The following is a 21572-nucleotide window of genomic DNA, read 5'->3' on the forward strand; positions in this document are numbered from 1 at the left end:
TAGGGTTGGTTTTGTAATTTGTGGCAATTTGAGGGGCATTAATTTGGGCAGGTTTATATTCTCATTCTCGCTCTTCTCTCTTTTTAATACACGCTCTCTTTATTCTCTTTTTTCCTTTGAACTCTTTTGACCGTTGCTCTCTCATTCTCTCTCTCTCTCTCTCTCTTTGATTAAGCTTCTGTTCTTCATCTCGTCTGAGAAAATCTAGGTTTGTTTCTAATCAATCTATGTTTTGTTTTTTTTTTCTCTGAATTTTATTAGCTCCAATTGCTCTGCCAATGAAAAAAACAAGGTTTTTTTAACAGCTTTTCTCTTCCGAATTTTGATATTATGATTTTGGAGACTGGAATCGTTTTGCGTGCTGTTATTCAAGTGTTTTGTTTTGGTTTTATGTGATCAAAATTATGTTTTTATGATTTGAGAGAGTTCATCACCTGAGAAAGCACCTGTTTTTAATTCCAAAGATGGGTTTTTTTAGTGCTTCTTGATGGTTTATAGCCTTAGGGATGAGAATTTTTCTTTTCTAATTTTAACAAAGATGGTTTTCATAGTACATCCTAGTTCTATCACTAGCTCTTCTTTGATTTTATTCTCTTGCTGCATGTCTTGTTGGTTCTTATTGCTTTTATGTTTCCCTCTGTCTCCACTTTTTCTTCTTGTTATAAGTGCTAAATTTATTATGATACATCTGGTCATTTGATCTCATGTTCTAGCAGAAGTTTATGGTAAGTAGTTCATAGTTTTCTTTATTTTTCTTAGTTCATAGGTGATTTTTATTCCTCTAATTTCCTGTTTGTTTAAAGGATGAATTTGTTTTCTTGTGTTTGGCCTAGATGAGGAAAAGAAGGTGGATGAGTTAATGAAGGAACATGTATTGATAAACATAAAAATAAAATAAAATAAAACAATTCTCTTCTTTCCATTCTGTAATGCTTTGACTTGGTTCTCTTATTCTTGTTTGTCGGAATGTCTAGTTTCTTCACCTTATTTACCTTGTAGTTTCTCAAGTCCCCACTTGTCATTACTTCAGCAAATGTGACATATGCCTTCTTCCTTCCATTTCAGAATTAGTGGCATGGCTTTTATTCAATGGCTTAATATTCTATCACTTGTAAAAGTCTAAAAGACCTAGTGCAGACTTGGTCTGTCCTTTTCCATTTGAAAATCTCACCTTGCTGTTCTGATTTATTTTTTGTTGATTGTCTGATAGGTTTTTTCTGCATTTGAGAAGTAATTGAGAAGGTGTCAAGGAGGAGGAACACATCTCCTCAAACATGTAAGTATCTTCTGTTAAAAAAGCTTACCTTGAGTTAATTGCAAACAAAGTATAGAACTACATGACATTTGATTTGATTCCTTCCTTTCCATACAAACTGCAATGAAGAGTCTTCTTCTGCTACTTTCCTTGCACTAGTCACTCTAATTTTCCAAATATATTTTGGAACAGTACCGTAAAATCCTATGAATTTGGTGAAGCATCAGTTGTTGTTCCCTTGTGATTCGGGTTTTGATTCGAGTCTGAAGAATTCATTGAGTGGGTTTCAAAACTATGGGATGTTCTGCTTCGAGACTGGAAGATGAGGAAGCTGTTCGGCTGTGCAAGGATCGACGGAATTTCATCAAACAAGCGGTCGAGCAGAGAATTCGGTTCGCCATCGGGCACACTGCTTACATTGATTGTCTCAGGCGAGTTTCATTAGCTCTCCGGAATTACATTGATGGAGATGAACATCATGAATTCTTCCTGGATTCATACACCACTCCACCATTCACTCCCTGTGAAAAGATTAAGCCCAGAAGTCTCAGGAATTCCATTGAAGCCGATCTCACAAACTCCAAATCAACATGTGGAAACCACTGTCCATGTTATGAGGTACTTAAGACCTTCTGGTAATCAATCTGTTTCTGTTGAGGAATGGCCTCCTCAATCCCCAGAAACTGTGAGAATTGATTCTTACTACCCTATGGATCATTATGGAATTGATAGTTTCTTCGCGACACAGGCTTCGCCTATGCACTCTTCATCATCCTACAACAACAACAACAACAGACCGAGCTATCCACCTCCTTCGCCTCAAAATTCGCAGTGGGATTATTTCTGGAACCCTTTCTCATCACTTGATTCATATGGTTACCCTTCGAGGTACAGTCTTGATCGTATCATCAGCGACGATGACACGGCTGGGTTAAGGCAGGTACGAGAAGAGGAAGGAATTCCCGAACTAGAAGAAGATGTGGATGAGGAATGTAGAGAACCACAAGCTGGAAATAAGAGATGAAAGAAGTAAGGTTGATATTAAACCAAGTCAAGTAGCAGTTGAAATCACAAGAACCAGCTGAAAGGATTAAAACCGAGACAAAGCATGAAGTGAAGGAATTTGCTCCTCAGGGGGCTGGGAGTGTTGAAGTTTCAGAACCACGCAATGCGGTGGAACTTGAGGTCAGTAATGTGCAGCAAGTTGTAGGAAATAGAGAATCCGAGGAGCAAACCCCTGGTTTTACTGTCTTTGTGAATAGAAGACCGACAAGCATGCCTCAAGTCTTGAGGGACATCGAAAGCCAGTTTGCGCGGATCTGTGATTGTGCTCATGAGATTTCAGTGATGCTGGAAGCAACCAGAGCTCAATACTCATCTTCATCAATATACTCTGATCATGCAGGTATTCATTTTTCATCTGATTGCATTCGCTAATTAAACTGTACTAATCTTCAGTGTTGCTAATTAAAAACAGTGAGAATGTTGAACCCGGTCGCCTTATTCCGCTCAGCGTCTTCGCGTTCATCATCTTCTAGATTCTTACAAGTAGCAACAAGCTCAAAAGACGACGGCGATGAAACTGGCAGTGATTATTCTGAAGAATCATGCATGATATCCGGCAGCCATCAATCCACATTGGAAAGACTCTATGCATGGGAGAAGAAGCTGTATGATGAAGTAAAGGTACTTATTTATTAATTAATTTCGACCGAAAGTGCTTAGTGCTAAACTTTTATGAATTAGTTTATTATGAACATGATAAATTATCTGTTTTTAAATCAGTGTGGAGAAAGAATAAGAATAGCATATGAGAAGAAGTGCATTCAACTGAGAAACCAAGATGTGAATGGTGATGAGCCTGGTGCAGTAGATAGAACAAGAGCTGCAATCAGAGACCTTCACACTCGTTTGAAGGTTTCAATGCATACTGTTGAATCAGTTTCCATGAGAATTGAAAAGTTGAGGGATGAAGAACTTCATCCTCAACTCTTGGAGTTGCTTCAAGGGTCAGTATCATCATCATCATGCTTTCATTTTTATCCTTTTTTATTTTTTTTCTTTCTTTCAACATTATGTGATCTTGTGCATATATATATATATATATACACACACATCTAGATTTAATTAGCTATTTTTAAATTTATGTTTGTTTTTACTTTTTTTTATGAATTTATTTCTGAATATATTTCTTACTGTATTATATATTTATATTCAGCAGAGATATTTCAAGGGATAGTTTAAGTGAGAGGTAATAATTATATAAAAATATATTAATTTTCTTAATAAAATTCTAAATTAACAAATTTCCTTTTAATTAACTAATTATTTATTTTTACAGGGTAGTATGTAAGTGTATGTATATATATTATATATAATGATGGTGTGTTGTTCCCTGGGCGCAGGTTAGCGAAGATGTGGCGATCAATGGCAGACTGCCACGTAATTCAGAAAAACGCGATAGAGGGAGCCAAGACCCTCCTATCCTCCACCGCCGCCGCAGCGCCGCCAAAACCGCTGGACTTTCCGATGTCGACGCCGGCCCGGCCCTCCCGCGCCGCCGCCGCGCTGGAGTCGGAGCTCAGGACATGGCGTTCCACCTTTGAATCCTGGATCCATGCCCAGCGCTCTTACGCACGCGCTCTTGCCTCTTGGATCAGCCGCTGCGCCGGCCCACCGCCACCTTCATCGTCTCCACCTCCGGCTGCCGCCGTTGCGCCGCCGTCGTACGGGCTCTGCGTCCGGTGGTCCCGGCTCCTCGACTCGCTGAACGAGGCGCAGGTGATCGATGGGTTGGATTTCTTCGCGGCAGGGATCGCGTCCGTGTCGGGTGGCAAAGGTGACGAGGAGGCGGCGGCGGCGATGACGGTTGAGATCGCCGGCAGGGTTCTATGGGCGGGGATGTCGGTGGCCGTTGGATCGTTGACAGAGTTTGCATCGGGATCAGCGCATGGATACGATGAGCTTATCAAGAAGTGCTTGGACGGTGGCAGTGTAAGCCAAAGGGTTGATGATGATGATGATGATGATGATGATGATGATAGAGTGGCAGATTCGTAATTTTGGTAGTAGTGGTGGTGGTGGTGGCATGGATATGTAATTAATAAGAAAAACGGTGGCAGACCACGTAAATAGCCACCACTTTTTAGATGATAAATTAATTTAAATTAATTAGAAAAATTAATCCTAGCTCTCTTTCTTTGGTGTCTGGATTAGAAGAAAATCTATTAAAAAAAATTAATAAATGTTTGCCACAAAACATCATATTAAAGTTTTCATATCTAGAAAAAATAAATTGAATTAAAAGAGAATTCAGTGATAGTTTGGCAAAACATAATTGATGTTATGAATATTTTAATAAATAGCGGATGTTTACTGTAGCAGCTGTAATATTGCGATGGCCGCTTTACTTTAGCAATCATCAGCACTGTTATTATTCCACCTACCAGAGTATTTTTGATCGTCAGATTGAATTAATTCTGATCGTTCACTCAACTTTAAAGGCCTATAAATATCCCTTCATTTATGTCTTTTGAGATATATATAAAAAGAGATATAAAAATAAGTAAGTAGAGGAGATTTGATGTAATTGATGGTGATTGATACATTTTCTTTTCCTTTCTCCTTATGTTTTTATATATATATATATATATATATATTTATTGAAGATGAATTACTTGTTGCTTATATAATAATAGAGTATTATATTAGTGAATGTTGTAGATAGATTAATTAATTAAAAGTTTTGCTACATTTTATAATTTGTGAAAATAATAATTTGTTATTATATATGTGTAATTTCATCTGATATGGAGTGAATTTAGTATCTTTAAATGTTTTTAAGAATAGAAAAAATAACAGTTATAAAAATTAGCATTATTTTGTAACTATGATGACAAGTGCGATAAAAAAAATAATGGGTAATATGAGTGATTGGGGGATGATTTGCCCACAAAATTTTATTTAAAACAGTAATTATATATTTAAATAAAAAAATAGTAATATTATTTTGATATTTTCAGATTAGGATAAAAATTAAATTCTTCTACAATACATTAAGCAGGTGTCATATGAGAGCCAATAAAAGAGGTATACTTTACTTGACGTATTAATGTAACCATGAAACAAGTGATGGCGACTTATGCATTATGTCAATTACATTTTCTTTTGATAAGGTTTTTCATAGTGAAAATGTGGTTGTCCTATGCGAGCCAATAGAAGAGGTATGCTTTACTCAACGTATTAGCCTTCCAAAGTATTAGAGTTATTGCACCATTATCCCTACTAATCAGGAATTTACAAAAAAAAAAAAACATTGACTGAGAAAGAAGCGTCTATTAGTGTAAGGCTCCACCATTTCATGTCCATACCATCCCTTAGAACATCAGCAAGCAAGGTGGTAATGGCTTGCAGGGCTTTATGCGATAACAAATAGGATGTTTTCTCTAAATGCATTGTATCTCGAATAATGTCAGAAAGTTAAAGGGTTTCTCCAAAGGTTGCAGGACAAAGGTTGCGGAGCGAAACATCCATTGACCAATCTATCTAAATGAGAAGAGTATAGTCGATTCATCTTTGACGACTTGTTGAATACATTCCTTGAAAGTTGCTAGACAAGATATATATCACAACCTGTCTCTCAGGACCGGCACCTGATAACCGCCACGACAATCCCGAGAAAGATACACGACATCCAACCCTCGAATCGAAGCAAGGTTTATAAATTCCTGGTTTTACACAACACTATACACAAATCACAAGTGAAGATCATACAAAGCAGGGAACACAGTAATAATACAAGGGAAGCAAGATTTTCATAAATCATGTGAATGGAGTTTAGAGAGACATACAAATCACAAAATACAACTAAGGTTTTCAAAAACACGAATACTCAAGTAATAGATGTTCATAGAATCAAGGACACTAGTGGATCCATATTTTTTATACAATGCAACCATGCTCAAAAATAGACACACACCAAGACTTGAGATGAAGAATGTCAACGCTCCGACTCGCGGGCCCAGGACGCAACAACCACCGCGACAACCCAAGGATGGATACTCCACCACTCAACCCTCGAGTCACCGCAAGGCTAACAAAACACCGGGAATCAACAGCCTCAAACAACAAGTACAAAAAATAGGGGAAGTCAAAGGTACACAAGGGAAGCATCAATCACATAACCTGATAGCAGAGTTCAAGAGCTGCACTGATCACAAGTACACAGGAGTTTCTAAAAGATTAGACAAACATATAAACCATGCTTTTAGAGTTTCAAACACACTAATGGATCCATGCTCGACTACAACATATACATGCTCAAGGATAACATACATGAATGTGGTATTTAATGAAAACAAGCAATGGATGCCCTGCACATCGCTTTAATACTGCACTACTTCTTGCATCAGCCTGGGAAGAAAAAAGATGAGTGAGCAACCTAAGTCACTCAGTGAGTGGGTTAGCACAATACTACAAGAATATACCAAAACACACGGTATAACTCACCAAAATAATGCTTTGCTAATAATACTAACAGTTTAGAATATAGATACACATAGGGGTGTAAGCGAGCAGAGCTACTCGTGAGCTATTCGAGATCGGCTCGGATAATATTCGAATTCGATTCGAAATTCTGCGAGCCAAGCTCGAGCTCGAGCTACTCGAATAGTTTTACGAGTCGAGCTCGAGCCTCAAAATACCCAACTCGATAAGCTCGCGAGCCTAATCGAGCTTTCAATATAAATTAAATAAATAAATATATATAATATTATAATTTTTATATCATAATTTTATATATAAGTACATTATATATATCTTATATATGAGCTTAAACGAGCTCGAGTCAAGCTTATATTTACGAGCTTTGATTCGAGCCTAGTAGAGTTAATAGGATGTCGAGCTTCACGAACCGAGCTCGAGCAGCTCGAGTAATACACAAGCCGAGCTTGAGCAAAGCAAACTAAGGCTCGAACGAGCTCTAGCCGAGCTTCGAGCTTTACTTACCAGCCGAGCTTGAGCATGTTAATACTCGGCTCAGCTCGGCTCGTTTACACCCCTGGATACACATAACAGTGATTATCGATACACAAGAAAAGCCTTTTATTATCATGCAAAAGGATCATAACAGTTCTACATATATATACATCACGAACTAGATAGTACGAGTCTCAAAACCCATAAAATGGATTAGCACAATGGATGAAAGGATGAAAATGGATGCTTTGATTCAAAAGAAATGCTCGTCAGAAAATTTTCTAGGGTTTAGATGTGCTCGGCCGAAAAGAAGAAAGAAAGAAGGAGGAGAAAAGAAGAAGGGAAGGAGAAAGAATTTAAATGAAAATCAGGTTGCTACAGTACTGATTGCTACAGTACCAGTCTGCTACAGTAAATACTGGTTGTAACAAAGAATGAATAAACAAGTGGTTGCTAAGCACTTTGCCTAGCCATGACGCTACTAAACACTATAGCCTAGAAAGAAGGGAGATGGATGAGTCACTAAAGTCACTCAGTGAATGGATTAGCACAATTCTCAAATGATATAGAACCACAACATTGATATCAAAATAAATAAACTTTTACAAGTATACATATAACTTCCATAATGAGCATAAGAATCAATTTAGTCAAATGAAGCTTCCAACATTTACCAAAAACAATTTTGGCTTAATACAAACTTTAAAAGGAATCAAAATGAAACTCATCACAAACTCGTTAACAAGATGTTTTTGGCATTCTGAAATTGAGTAGAAACTTCAAGGTTCACAAGGAAACTTTTGGCAAAATACAGTGATCCAAATGAAGCAAAAATCAAAATCTGTTTCAAACTCATCAATAAGACCATCTTTCCAAAAAGGATATTTAGAGACATAAAGCAGTTCCACAATTTTAAAGATCTGATTCAAGAAATCATAATTTTGCAAAAACTATAATGTAACACCATTTTCAAACATAGTAGCTTGAAAAAACTTCTCCAATTTCGGCCGTCGTCGCGACTAAGTTCAGAGCGTCAAGGTCATCAAACCCTTGACGTTGGCCCACCAAGACCCCGTGTTGTGACCCTGGGTTCTCAGTGTATTACCCAATTAGGTAATCTCCGTGTGCCAACCAAATGGATACCATAAACGTGACCCCCACGCCACCTCTATAGGGTGGACCATGAGGATCCCCCTACTGCAGTAGACAAGTTAGAACCCAATCACCATCAAAACTAACCCAGTCAAGAGTATCAAAGCCGTAGCCAACACTTTCATGTATATGTTCAAGACCTGGTGGATTCCAAATAATTAATTCATGTTCAAACATCTCATAATGTCCACATTTAAAACAAGCATCTGCATTTCAGAAATAAAATCATTTTCATTATAACATAGAATGTCAAAAGCGTGATTATGTGAACCAGGAGGTTTCACAAACCATTTAAATCCATGAATACAAGTAAAGTCATAGTTATTTCCATTCATACATTTAGGAATTTCATATAAAAGTCAATAACATATTAAACCATTTTAAACTAACCAAAACATTGATTTAAAATACGATAAACCGAAGGAACAACTTCATCAAGCAATTAAAAGCATTTAAAGATCCTAATGGAATCATGCATTTCAACATAACTCACTCACAAACTTAGGAGACTAGTTTTCCGCAAATGACACTACCTCTTTGCTAGCTCTTTACCCTAAGCCAAGCTTTCACCACCTAACCAAAACACATACACAACAAAACCTAACCAACAAGAAGATAAGTACCAGGAAAACATGAAGAAGGGATGCATAAAAGAAAAAACCCTAAACCTATATGCAATGCAAGTCTACTTGAGGCTTGGGTAGGATTCAATCTTGAGTCCAAAGAATTCCAAGGAATTTCCATGGAGATCAACTCCATTCTAAACCAAAGAAATAAGAGAAAAAAGTAGGGCTCATCTGTAATATAGTAAAACTACAGTACACACGATTTCAAGCACAATGGAGATACATGGATCCAATAAGATTGAAGGAAAAAGGAAATACACACTCTCTGCTCAAGCTCCTAACATTCAACAAACAAGGTGGGTAACCATAATGCTCACCAATTTCAACAATTACAAATCCTAGATCTAGCATTCAAGAAATGAAATACAAATAGAAAGAGGAATTGAAGGATCTCGCTTGTATCAATGATCCTACCCTCTCACAAACAAGGATAGAGCAACAATCAAGCTTTTCATGCTCATCAATCAAAGGCCTTCTACCAAAGATGAAAAACATGGAGTAAAACGAGGAGAATAAAAGTGGCATACCTTGCCAATTTCTAAGGGGAAGAAGAGGGAACCAATAAAGCTTCACTTAGGATAGAGGATGAAGAGATTCGTGGTCTTGATTTTCATCCAAGGGGAGAAAGCTAAGAGATTGAGAAGAAAAACAAGGAAGAAAAAAGATAAAAGAGTTTAGGGTGCAAAAATTATGAAAACACCCTTGTGATAAGTGCGCATCTAAACATGTTTTCAAACATAAAAAGAAAGGAATGCAGGAATATTCCACGTAAGGTGAACTGTTTTACACAAGCAATGCGGATTTCATCCCAACAAATAATTTAGGCTGGAACTGGCACCGACGAGAACCCTAAGCCCTATATGAGGCCTAACTACACCAATGAAGATTCGACTTTAAATCTTTGCCAAAATAGGGAAATAACAAGGCATTCAAGTCCCTTGTTACTCCTAGCCTCATCTAAGGCTAAGATCCTTAAGAAATTTTTTGGTTTAGCTCGAGAAATTCAAACCCAAAGGCTAGAAAAGAGCTTACACACAACTCAAAGAGATAAGCACCAATAGTCAATTCTGTCCAGGTGAAACGATAGATCGATATCTCAAACCCTTCTCCTAGCTTCCACGATGAAAACAGTGAAGAAATTTAAGAGGAACTAATCGACAATCGAAGAAGAATGAGAAGGAAAGAAAGAGGGAAAAGAAAAGGGGAAAAAATGAAGAAGGATAACACATGTCATTCTAAGACATCCACGTGTTGGAGCTTGGGACTCGAGTAGGCTTACATATACTATATATATATATATATAAAAGTGGCCTTTCAATAGCCTAGCCTATGGCGGCTCCCTGATTGCAAGTCCTTAGTATTAAAGAAACCATAATAACTGGAGTTTTCGAGGATCTTTATACAGTCTACGATGATGTGTATATGGATCTACAACACATTATATTGTATGAGAGCCTTATGTCTTTAAGCACCTGTCAAGTTTGTTTAAGTTTTTTTTTAATATTATATAGTATCTAATTAGTATTTTTTTTCTCCATCTATAGAATTTTATGAAACAAATTTTATGCGGTCTCCGTAATATGCATGCTGCCAATTTGGTGCATAAATGCTTACATCTACAAAATATACTTGTTACATCATCAAATGAAATAAAAATATCTTGGGCTGAATAGCGAGTGCTGCCCGTTGAAGGTCCAGTTTGGCCTCCCAATGGATGAAGTTACACTGGAGAAACTCAAGAATACTATTAATGGATGCTCCGTGCCACACAGGTGCAGCGGATATATAGTCGATCTATCATTCCGTAAGTCTGTCCGTCCGTCAGTCTAGCAGGAGCTCTGCCCGTGTTCAACTTAAGCACTTAGCAAAATCTTCATTCTTTGCTCGTTTCATCCTCGATTTCACTCCAAATTGCTTTAAGCCCCAAAATCCTACACAAAGAACAAATATACCCATAATAGCACTAAATATACATAAAAATATGCTAAAGGACGCGTGCAAAAATGAATTGAGGGCAAATAAATATAATATTAAATGCACTTATCAGAATTGCTAGTTAGAAGGCCACTCTGTTGCTGGAAAGATGGTGTAGATCGATTATTACTCATGCTGCAAGTAAGCATTCTAACATGACTTATGTTATTTTTGCTCAGATTAAAATTATGCGATCTAAGTATTTTAATGTGGTAGATGGTTGGTACTCCAAAGGAAGAAGATACAGGTTTTCTTAACAACTGTCCAAGGACCCTCATCCATGAACTTCCACTGTATGCCCCTCTCTCATTTCGAGACACGTTTCCAAAACTGAATTTGTGCGCTCTTGACCTGGCTGAAAAGATGCTACAATTTAATCCCTACAAATGGATTACTAGTAAGTGTTTCTTCCTATTAAATACGCTATACTGATATTTATACAATCTAAGATAATTGTTCTTTTTTTCTATAGTTAAAAATGCTTTGAAGCATCGTTTCTTAGCAAGCCTACCAAAGGATGAATTTGACCCATTTTGCCCACAATTTTTCAATGACATGAGGAATATGCATCAATAGATGGAGATGGACACCGGAGAATCTCCACCAACCCTATTTTGGGCTGAATAGCGAGTGCTGCCCGTTGAAGGTCCAGTTTGGCCTCCCCAATGGATGAAGCTACACTGGAGAAACTCAAGAATACTATTAATGGATGCTCCGTGCCACATAGGGGCAGCAGATATATACTCGATCTATCATTCCGTCAGTTTGTCCGTCCGTCAGTCTAGCAGGAGCTCTGCCCGTGTTCAACTCAAGCACTTAGCAAAATCTGGTGAACAATGTTGATGAACAAATACTCATATCCGAACTAATGTTGATGAACAAATCTGGTGAGCTATCTTCACGTCTTTGATTTTTTGTTGGTAGACTTAGATTGAAGTAGTAGTTGTTCTTATTTTATTGTTAAGGTTGGCCACTGATGCCAAGCCAATAGAGCTGGTGACGATCCAGAGAAAATCTGGTTTCTTCACTAACAAGTCTAGGGCAATGACTTCACTGATGACGATTCAAAGGTTACTGCACATGAATGATCCCAATGTAAGTGAATCTCCATCTCTCTCGATATCATTACTTTTGTATACTTGTCTTCATTGATGCAATCATTCCAGGTCCTTTGTGTTAAATACCTGATAAGAACTACTTTCGAGAATGTTGAACTCAATGACCTGTATACAATATATGATGGTGTATACTCTGATTTACATCATGTTTTGCTGGATGAGAAACCGTTAGATATGAGCACATGTCAGGTTAGTTTTAGTTTTTTTTAATATAAATATTATATGATATCTAATTTGTGTTATATTTTCCCCTTATTTTGCAAATCTACAGGATTATATGAACCAGATTTTGTGCTCAAATGTGGTGCATAAATTCTTAAACCCGGAAAATGTTGTTGCAGACCGCCTTAGAATTAGCTGCAGCAATGGGATAAATGAGGAGAGGATGGGTTTGGATTGAAATGAGGATGAGGTTTGTTGCTGGAGATGCTGAGGAGGGAGGAAAGACATCAATTAACCCTGGCAGTTAATATTGTTACTCGTGTCTATGAGGGTGTTTTGGTAAAAATTGGAAGATTTAAAAAAGGTGAATTTACATTATGTACCCCTGAACTGTTAAGTTTGGTACTCTAGGGAAGACAAGGGCTCTTTTGTCTTTTTGGGTTTGAGAACATGACTCTCCACCATTTCACTGTAACAGACATCTTGGCCCACCCTTTTCCATCAGTCCGCATACATACAAATCTCATTCGGGAAATTGGGAGGTATTATTGAAACATCCGATCCGCCTTTTTCCCTGCTCATCTTCCTCCTCGAGCGAGCGATGGTCATGATGAGATTTCCAGGCGATTAGCCTCTGATCCCTGTTTACCTATGAATGTTTTAGTTTGTTTTATGTACTTGAGTTTTGAGTGTTTGTTGTAAGGATCAGTGAGATCCGTGTGATTTTAATTAAGATTTGGTGTTTCTTTTTTTATGTTCTACTGGAGAAACTGTGCAGGTTGTACTGGCAAGAGCTGAGATCTGCATCATTTGGTATCAGAGAGGTTAGACTACTGTGAAGGTAGAAAAAACTGAGGGCTAATGGAAACCAGAAATCAGGAACTTAAGAAGTTGGAAGAGAATTTGAAGGGCTTCCTAAGAGAAACTGTGGAGAAGCAGTCAGAGAAACATGACAAGGAGATGCAAGAGATGAAGGAAAAGCAAGATAGGGAGATCAGTGGTCTGCGCACCTTACTGCTGAATTTACAACCGACGGGGAGTGCAGCTACCTCAACTACAGCTGTGGGTCATGTCAGGACTGAGAAGGAATTGTCCTATCTCAAGTCTATTCGGCCCAAACTGACCAAGTTGGAATTTCCTAAGTTCAATGGTGAATTACTCTATGATTGGTTGTTTAAATGCAAACAATTCTTTGAATTCGATGAGACTCCAGATGGAATTAAAGTGAAGATAGCTTCATTACACTTAGAAGGTGCAGCATTGCAGTGGCATCAGAATTATATGAGGAGTAAAGGGGAAGGGAATAGCCCTCATTGGGAAGAGTATGTAACTCAGCTGAATACCAGGTTTGGCAATGAGTTGCACTATGATCCAATGGCGGAATTAAAAGATCTGAGACAAACTGGGTCTGTCCACAACTATCTAATTAAGTTTGAAGAACTTCTCAATAGAGTGGATCTCTCTGACAACCACATCTTAAGCATCTTCATGGGCGGATTAAAGGGGGAGATTAAAGACACCATTAGACTACTCAGACCTGCCAATTTACAGGAAGCCATCAGCTTAGCGAAGATTCAAGAAACAGCCATAGAGAATGCTCTTGCAAGAGGAAAATTCTCATCAAAAGTAGGAAGTGTACCTTTGCTACCAACTCCCAAGAAATTTACTGAATCCAATCCAGCAGATAGCATTAAAAGAAACTCCAAAGGAGGGGGCTACAAACCATTCAAGAAGATGTCAAGTGGAGAGTTAGAGGAAAAGAGGAGAAAAGGATTGTGCTATTGGTGTGATGAGAAGTATACTGCTGGTCACACTTGCAAGATGAAAAAATTATACAGCTTTGAGGTAGTGGGAGATGAGGAAGCTGAAGAGGAAGAAGAAATGGAGATCCAGGAGCCTTAAGGTGATACTGAACCCAATGAAGAGGCCGCAGCTGTAATTTCCATGAAGGCCTTATCGGGTATACAGACGTTAGCAGACTACAATACAATGAGGGTCAGCGGGTCAGTGAAGGGGCAGAAGGTGCACATCCTGATTGATTCAGGAAGCACCCATAATTTCATTGATTTGTTCACAGCTCAGCAGCTAGGGTGTGAGCTGACCGATCACTCTCCAATGACTGTGGTTGTGGCAAATGGAGAGAAGATCAAATGTGACAAAGTGTGCTCAGACTTGAGATGGAAAATGCAAGGAGTGGAGTTCAAATCAGATCTCATGGTGCTACCGTTGGAGGGATGCCAGATGGTGTTGGGTATACAGTGGCTGATTTTATTAGGATCTATAATGTGGAATTTCAGTGAGTTGAGAATGGAGTTCAAGATGAACAAGAAAAAAATAGTCCTGAGGGGATCCCCCCAACCCAGAATACAGATGATGCAATGCAAGTCATTGGTGAAGTCACTCCATCTCCCATATGAATTATGCAAGGCGAGATTGTGTTCATTAGTGGCGGTCCAGGAAAATCCAAATGAGAATGAGGGACCCAATCCAGGACAGACACAATTATCTTCAAGTAACCAGGCCCAGCTAGATCAATTGTTGCAGTCCTATGAAGATGTTTTTGCAGAAATTCAACAGCTACCTCCAGTGAGACCCTGTGATCACAGAATTACATTGAAGGAGGGAACCGATCCTATTTGTAATACCCTGAACCTTTACATATCTGTTGGAAAATATATTCAGGGTATTACTACAGTTGCAGTAAGAATTTTCTACAGAGTAATCTTGTTGAGAAACCCCAAGTGGACAGAACAAGGACTTAAGTGTAAAAAGTTTTTTTAAAAAGATTTTGGGTTAAAGAGTAATAGAAAAAGGATTGATATAAAATATTTCTGAAAACCAAGGACTGAAAGGTAAGGCGGTAGGGACCTTTTTGAAATATTGTGTTATACTTCAGGGACCATTTGATAGTTTCAAGGACCTTTTTGAGAATACTATTTCATAATTCAGGGACCATTTGTGAGTTTTTGCAGGGACTGACTTGTAAGAAGTTAAGTTTTGAGGGACTAAATGTAAATTTTTGGCTGAAAACTTCATTGGGAGAAAAAAATCTGAGACTCTTGAGTGTTCATCTTCTTCATCTCATCCTCATTCTTTCCTGCTACGATAGCAGTGAGTTAAAAATGGGAGTGATGGAGCTTTGTGTGATGGAGGGAGAATAGGATGAAGTATTGTTTGGTAAGTATTGTGATGATTTATTTATTGGTATACTTGAATGTATGTGTGTGTGTATTTGGTGGATTTGATGAAGAAAAAAATGATTTATTTGGGTTGAAAAAGCATGTTTAATTATTGTAGATGATGAGTGTATGAAATTGTTTTGAGAAAACCTTGTATTCGAGTTGAAAATCGCTTGAAATGGAGATGAGGTTGCCGGAATTACTGTAGCAATTACTGTAGCAACGAGATTAGGGTTTGGTTTGATTAATTAAATTGATTATGATGATTAAGGTGTTAATGATGATTGTTGGATTGAAATGGGTTGAGTTAGTCCAATTGATTTGATTTGATCAAACCAAGTTGAATTGATTTGGTTGGTTGAGTTGAGTTGATTTGGTTGAGTTGGGCTTGATCAAATCAAGTTGATATGGGTTGGGTTTGGTTCAGTTGATTTTGGGTTAAGGGTTTTGGACTGAACCAAGTTGGTTCAATGGATTTTGAATAAGAATTGAGTTGGTTCAAGCTGGTTCAGTTTGATTGAGTTTGGTTCAGTGGAATTAAGCTTGGTTCAGTGCAATTGAGCTTGGTTCAATGGAATTGAGATTGGTTCGATTGGTTTAGCTGTGTTTTAAATCTGAAATTGGTGGTTTAAATGCAATTGAAGGCCAGGTTGAATCTGTCGAGGTTGGATTTTAACCGATTGGGTGAGTGGGCCCAATAGAGAGTCTATTATTGTTTATAGTATTTTATTTTGGGTTTAAATGTGTTATTTATTTTTATATTATTATTCTTGTTAGGTGTTGTTCAGTCTTGGGAGGGAGTTCCAGGTCTAGCAAGGAACCCAAGGACACCAGGTGAGTTGGTAGTGGCTATTATTTTAAATAATTGATTAATTATTATTATTTTGAAATAATTATTTAATGGCTAGTATTTTGAAAATAATTGTTTAAGTATTTCTTTTTATCATGTTTAATTGGCGTATAATGTTGAGGGTATCACGTATATTTACTTCTGCATTGATGTTCCCGACAATCGTATTGATACATCGGGTTTTCAGTATAATTATACGTGTTGTGAATAGTGAAAATACTGGTATATGTGATTTAATTATTCGATTCATGTATTTATTTCTATGGTTATATATGCTTTTGATTTGGAATGATTTGTGAAATCATGTGAGCATTTTAAAAATGTTTTACCAACAATATTTGTGGAATTGGTTTTCATTCTGGAATAGGAATGGTATCGTGGATCCGGATTTTCTTGGTTTTTATCGTTGTTATACTTTTGACATTGGCTTTGTGGAAATGATGTTTATTTTCGTGATGTGAATGCTTGTCCGGATAAGGACCATGTGATGTGATTTATACTGATTGTATTATTGCTACATTTACATGTTGGTTTGGATGGTGACGGTGCTAAGGCCCGACTATCTGCGATAGTGGGTTCCCACGGGCCGACCTTTTAGAGGTGGCGTGGTGGACACAGGGTGTTGATTTGTCCGGATCGGTGGGAGCGTAGAGCCCACGATTGGATGATACATCGGGATCCCGGAGTCACCACACGGGACCGGGTGGGCCAACGTCGAGGTTATGAAGACCTTGGCGGCTCCCAACCCTAGTCGCGACGCAGCTAAGTCGGGGAGAGTTTTCGGGAGCTATGGATTTGAGAATGGTTTTATATTATCGATTATTTTGACATTGATTTATGATGAATTTATGTTTCAAAAGTTCTTTAAAAATGTATTTTTGCTAGAATTCTTGTATTTTTGGAAAAGTTGGAAAAATTATTTAAGCGATTGGTATTTATATACTTTATATACACTATATTTAAGTATTTGGAATTATTAAGCCACTCACCCAAAGCCAATCGAATGTCTTTGTAAGTGCGGGAGGCGGGAACCTAGATTACTCGATCGGGTTTAGAACGAGTCAGGGTTCAGTCCAGGACTGCAGTGGGTCCCTCTTTCTTTCTTTCTTTCTTGTTATTGGTGTCATGATCTTGTAGCGGTTGTACCCGCATATTAGAGTGATTATATTTATTGTATTTATGTATTTGAACATGTACTTGGTGAAAAAAATTGTAAATTATGATTTAGTAGGTCCGATTTTGTTTAAAAAGCGAGTAGTCGGGTTTCCGATTAAAAGGGAATTTTTAAGCGATGGGTGCCACATTTACCCCGGTAGAAGGGGTGGGTGTGACATCTTTTGGTATCGAGTCAGTGAGGTTGAGATATCCCACTGGTTGGGAGAGATCATGGGTTGTGATCCGAGCCTAAGTTTTAGAAGTCATGTCTAGACTTAGAGGTTTAGTAGTGATTAGACAGAAAGTTAAGGGCCCAGTAGAAGTATTAGGAGTCTCCAATCTGGTTAAAACCTAAGTTGCATATTGGGAATAAGGTTGATAGTAGGTTTTGACATTTGAGGCAGAGAACTGAGCAGCACACTGTGATCCTGATCACGGGTTGAGATATTTATTGGAATTGGTTTTATCTAAAATAAGTTAACTAAAAGTTGCCAAAGAAGGGTATTTGGCATTCTCTTTGTTGACTGACACACAGTGATTTGCATTGTGATTCGAAAGATGCTTTGGACATACCTGTGCTTAAGAATATGGAGATTAGCCCGTGAGTAATCAGCCTTCTTTATCATCTTTCTGTTGACTCTTAAAAGGTGTGTCACGATGTGACATTGATTCGAGCTTGATTTGTTGGACTTTGGATGAATTATAGCCAACTCCTCTGAGTGTGGTTTAATTGTGTTTAAATAGAGGAGAAGATCAGACTTGCATTTTTCATCAGTGGAATTTTGAGTGTCTTAAGGATTTTTGAGTAATGGAACTGTTGTACCCAGTCCAAATTTGGACCTAGGATTTTCTCTTATTTTTTGTGAATGCATTAGGGTAAAAATGGTCATTTTGCATTAATAGATTTTTCTTTGGATTGCCGAGTTGATTATGTGCGAAAATTACGCCATAAATAGAGGGGCAATTCGGTCATTTTGGATTTTGTTTCCATTCTTGTGTTAGAGGGGCAATAGAGTAATTTAGAAAAAGAATAAAAAAACATTGTAGCAACCCATTCTTTGTAGTTAAACTAGCTTTCATTCACGTGGTTTTTGCGACCCAACACTATTGATTACAGTCGACACTGTAGCACTACGATCTTTGTAGCGACCCGATCTTTGTTGAAGTGTCTTTGTAGCAACCCCTTGCAGAAATTAATATCCAAATTCTTCTCTTCCTTCTTCTTTCCTTCTCCTTCTTTGCTTCTCCATGCCGGCCGAACCCTTATCCCTAACTATTTCCGGCGACCAATTCCGGCGAACCAACACCAAAAATTTACTCCCCACATCCTCTTGAGTAAGGTAAGAGCCTTTATCCGAGTTTTTTTAGTATGTATTTCTTCCGTATTTTCATTGTATTCATTATTTATAAACCTAGACCAAAAACCCTAGATTTTTTTCATGATTTGTGGAAGTTTTTGGGCTTAAAATGAAACCCTTGATGTTGTCAATTGTTATTCATGAGAATTGTGTCAAAAATTTCATCGTTTGATGTTGTAAAAATGAGAGAAAACCATTTGTAAGGTTCGGGTTTTCTTTGTAGCATTCCCGATATTCTTGTAGCACGGAAAAACTTTGGCCTTTTATTGTATTTCTTTGATCCAAATTGAAGCTTTTCATTCATTGAACTTATTGGAACTAGGTTTTACTTCATTACGAGTCGTTTGGGTCCAAAAATGACAATGTTTTGCCCTAAAACCCTAAGGTTTCAGTATTAGACATGTATAAATGCATTTTGCATGCATTTTTCTTTTAGCGATCATTCTTGTGTTCATTAGTATTTGGATTCACTGCTTGTATCTAGGGTGGCGAAGCATCCTCAAGGGAAGGAAACCGCTGATCGGTGTCTTGGCGTCTCCACGCGAGGCAACATGTTACGTGAGTGGGTTATGTTGAGTGCACAATTCTAATTGAGTGTCGAAAAATATTTTATTTGTTTTTTTACGAAATGATTTCCATGGCTTTATCATGTTTTCAAATCAGCTGGCTATAGGAGAAAAGAAAGTGTAGATGACTACTAGAGACTATGGTTTTATTTAAAATGACTTGTGGTTTACTCTACGAAAAAAATCATGAGAAAGCTTGTTAATGTTGTACTTGCGTTAGTTGAGATTGAACTTGAGGATATACATGCTTGGTGGATGAATGGAAATTGCTTGATTATTACAACAAGTTCATGGAGCTTATGGGTTATAAGTAAAAATTGATTATGTATGTTCAATGGATGATTTAATCTCCCTAATGATGCATAATTTACGAAGTTTTTGAGGCATGATGTGATAAACATGGTACATGGAACTGATGAAGTCTTGAATGCTAAGGTATATGACTACACTAGTATATTGGAATTGGAATAACTTGTGGAACCTTATATATGATTTTTGGCTAGTCGGTGAGATTTATGCTAATATATTCTTTGTAATATCGAGAACCATGGGTGACATAATTACACTTATGTAGTAGGATTCTCACAAATTGATGAGGGTTTGTTCTTGTGAGCATAGTGTAGGGTGCTTAATTGTAGTTTGATCATATCGGGATATACATATGTATATATATATATATATATATCGGGTGGATGCCAATGATTATGATTATTATTCTAAATGGAATTTATTTAGAAGGTTGATGATGAATAGCTTGAGCTATATATGTGACAAGTGTTGAATTGCAAAAGGCGAATATTCACTGTGAATTTTTTTAATAATAGTTTGATTTAATACATCCTTAGAGGAGATAGTCAACTTGTGAGTATTTTGACAATGAAATTATTATAGATGAAGTAAATATTAATGTTGAGGGTAGTGGCACTATGATAAGGATCTAAGACATTGTTGAGTATAAGAGGGCTCGAATAGTAAAGGCTTGTGAAAGTAAATACCTAATGATGTGTAAAGTAGGATTTAATCAATGTATATTGGTAGGTGTAAATATATGTGATGAGATGAACATATTTTTCATGACTTGTAAAAGTATTTAGAGGTTGTGATAGACTAGACCTTGGGGATTAATCTTGTATTTGGAGGAAAAACTTAGTGAGTGAAGAAGAGAAAGCTAGAATGATCCTAAGTAACTTGAGGGTTTAACTAGAACAAAAAGCTATGCTTGTTTTGATGCCTTTTATTGTATTTCAAAACTTAATGTTTCTTTTTCTACCTTTGTTGGCATCAACTTTTTAGAAATGGTTTTGTAAAAACCTTTCACTTGTATAAAGCATGCTTTTTGATATTTATGGTTATGAAAAACAAAAGGGTTTTTTTATTTACGAATGGCATGTTCTTCTAGATTGTGGATATTATAATCGTTTAATATTGATTTGGTTTTTATTGTCTAAAAGCAATGCTTGAGCTTCGCATATTATTGTGTTATTCTTGGCATTTGGACGAAATGTTTTTTTGAATGTATTGGCACATCGGGATTGGAATACTTTTTTTGAAAGTTTACATGCATTACTATGCTTTTGGCTTTGGATTTGTGGAAATAATGTTTATTCCCGATATGTGAATGCTTGTCACGAATAAGGACCTTGTGACATGAGTGATTGATTGTATTATTGCTACTGACTATATGTTGGTTTGGATGGTGACGGCGGGCTAAGGCCCGACTCTGCGATAGTGGGTCCCCAGCAGGCCCGAGCCTTTAGAGGTGGCGTTGTGGACACAGGGTGTTGATTTGTCCGGATCGGTGGGAGCGTAGAGCCACGATTGGATGATACATCGGGATCCAGGGGTCGCACCGCGGGACCCGGGTGGGCCAGACGTCGAGGGTGCGAAGACCTTGGCGGCTCTCAACTAGTCGTGGCCGGCTAAAGTTAGAGAGTGTTTTTAGGCCATTGTTTATTTGATCGAGATGAAATTTCAATATTTGAGGAAAAATTTCTATTTTCTTGCAATTGGTATATTCGAAGTGTGATCTTTCACATAACATGTTTGATATCTTAATGCTTTTTCGAACATGTATCATGCGAATTGAGGATTTGTGATTATCGAGGATTTTTATTTATTTAAGTTGGTTCTTCTACTTATTTTTGGGAAATTATATCCAAGCATTTGTTTTATACATGTTGATGTTTTTGTCTATACTCGTG

At 37.5% G+C, this 21572-nt stretch overlaps 1 protein-coding gene across 1 annotated transcript; it reads left to right on the forward strand.

The window, feature by feature from the left end:
• The first annotated feature begins 112 nt into the window (after window positions 1-112).
• LOC120251359 (protein ROLLING AND ERECT LEAF 2-like) lies at window positions 113-4491 on the forward strand. Its single transcript, XM_039259899.1, is given in 8 exon segments — window positions 113-208; window positions 1211-1276; window positions 1448-1762; window positions 1764-2276; window positions 2318-2660; window positions 2733-2941; window positions 3041-3264; window positions 3661-4491. Coding segments are annotated over 6 exon segments (2157 nt in total). The 5' UTR covers window positions 113-208; window positions 1211-1276; window positions 1448-1549; the 3' UTR covers window positions 4316-4491.
• The last annotated feature ends 17081 nt before the right edge of the window (window positions 4492-21572 follow it).

This window comes from Dioscorea cayenensis, chromosome 3 (genome assembly GCF_009730915.1).
Source record: "Dioscorea cayenensis subsp. rotundata cultivar TDr96_F1 chromosome 3, TDr96_F1_v2_PseudoChromosome.rev07_lg8_w22 25.fasta, whole genome shotgun sequence".
Taxonomy (NCBI): domain Eukaryota; kingdom Viridiplantae; phylum Streptophyta; class Magnoliopsida; order Dioscoreales; family Dioscoreaceae; genus Dioscorea; species Dioscorea cayenensis.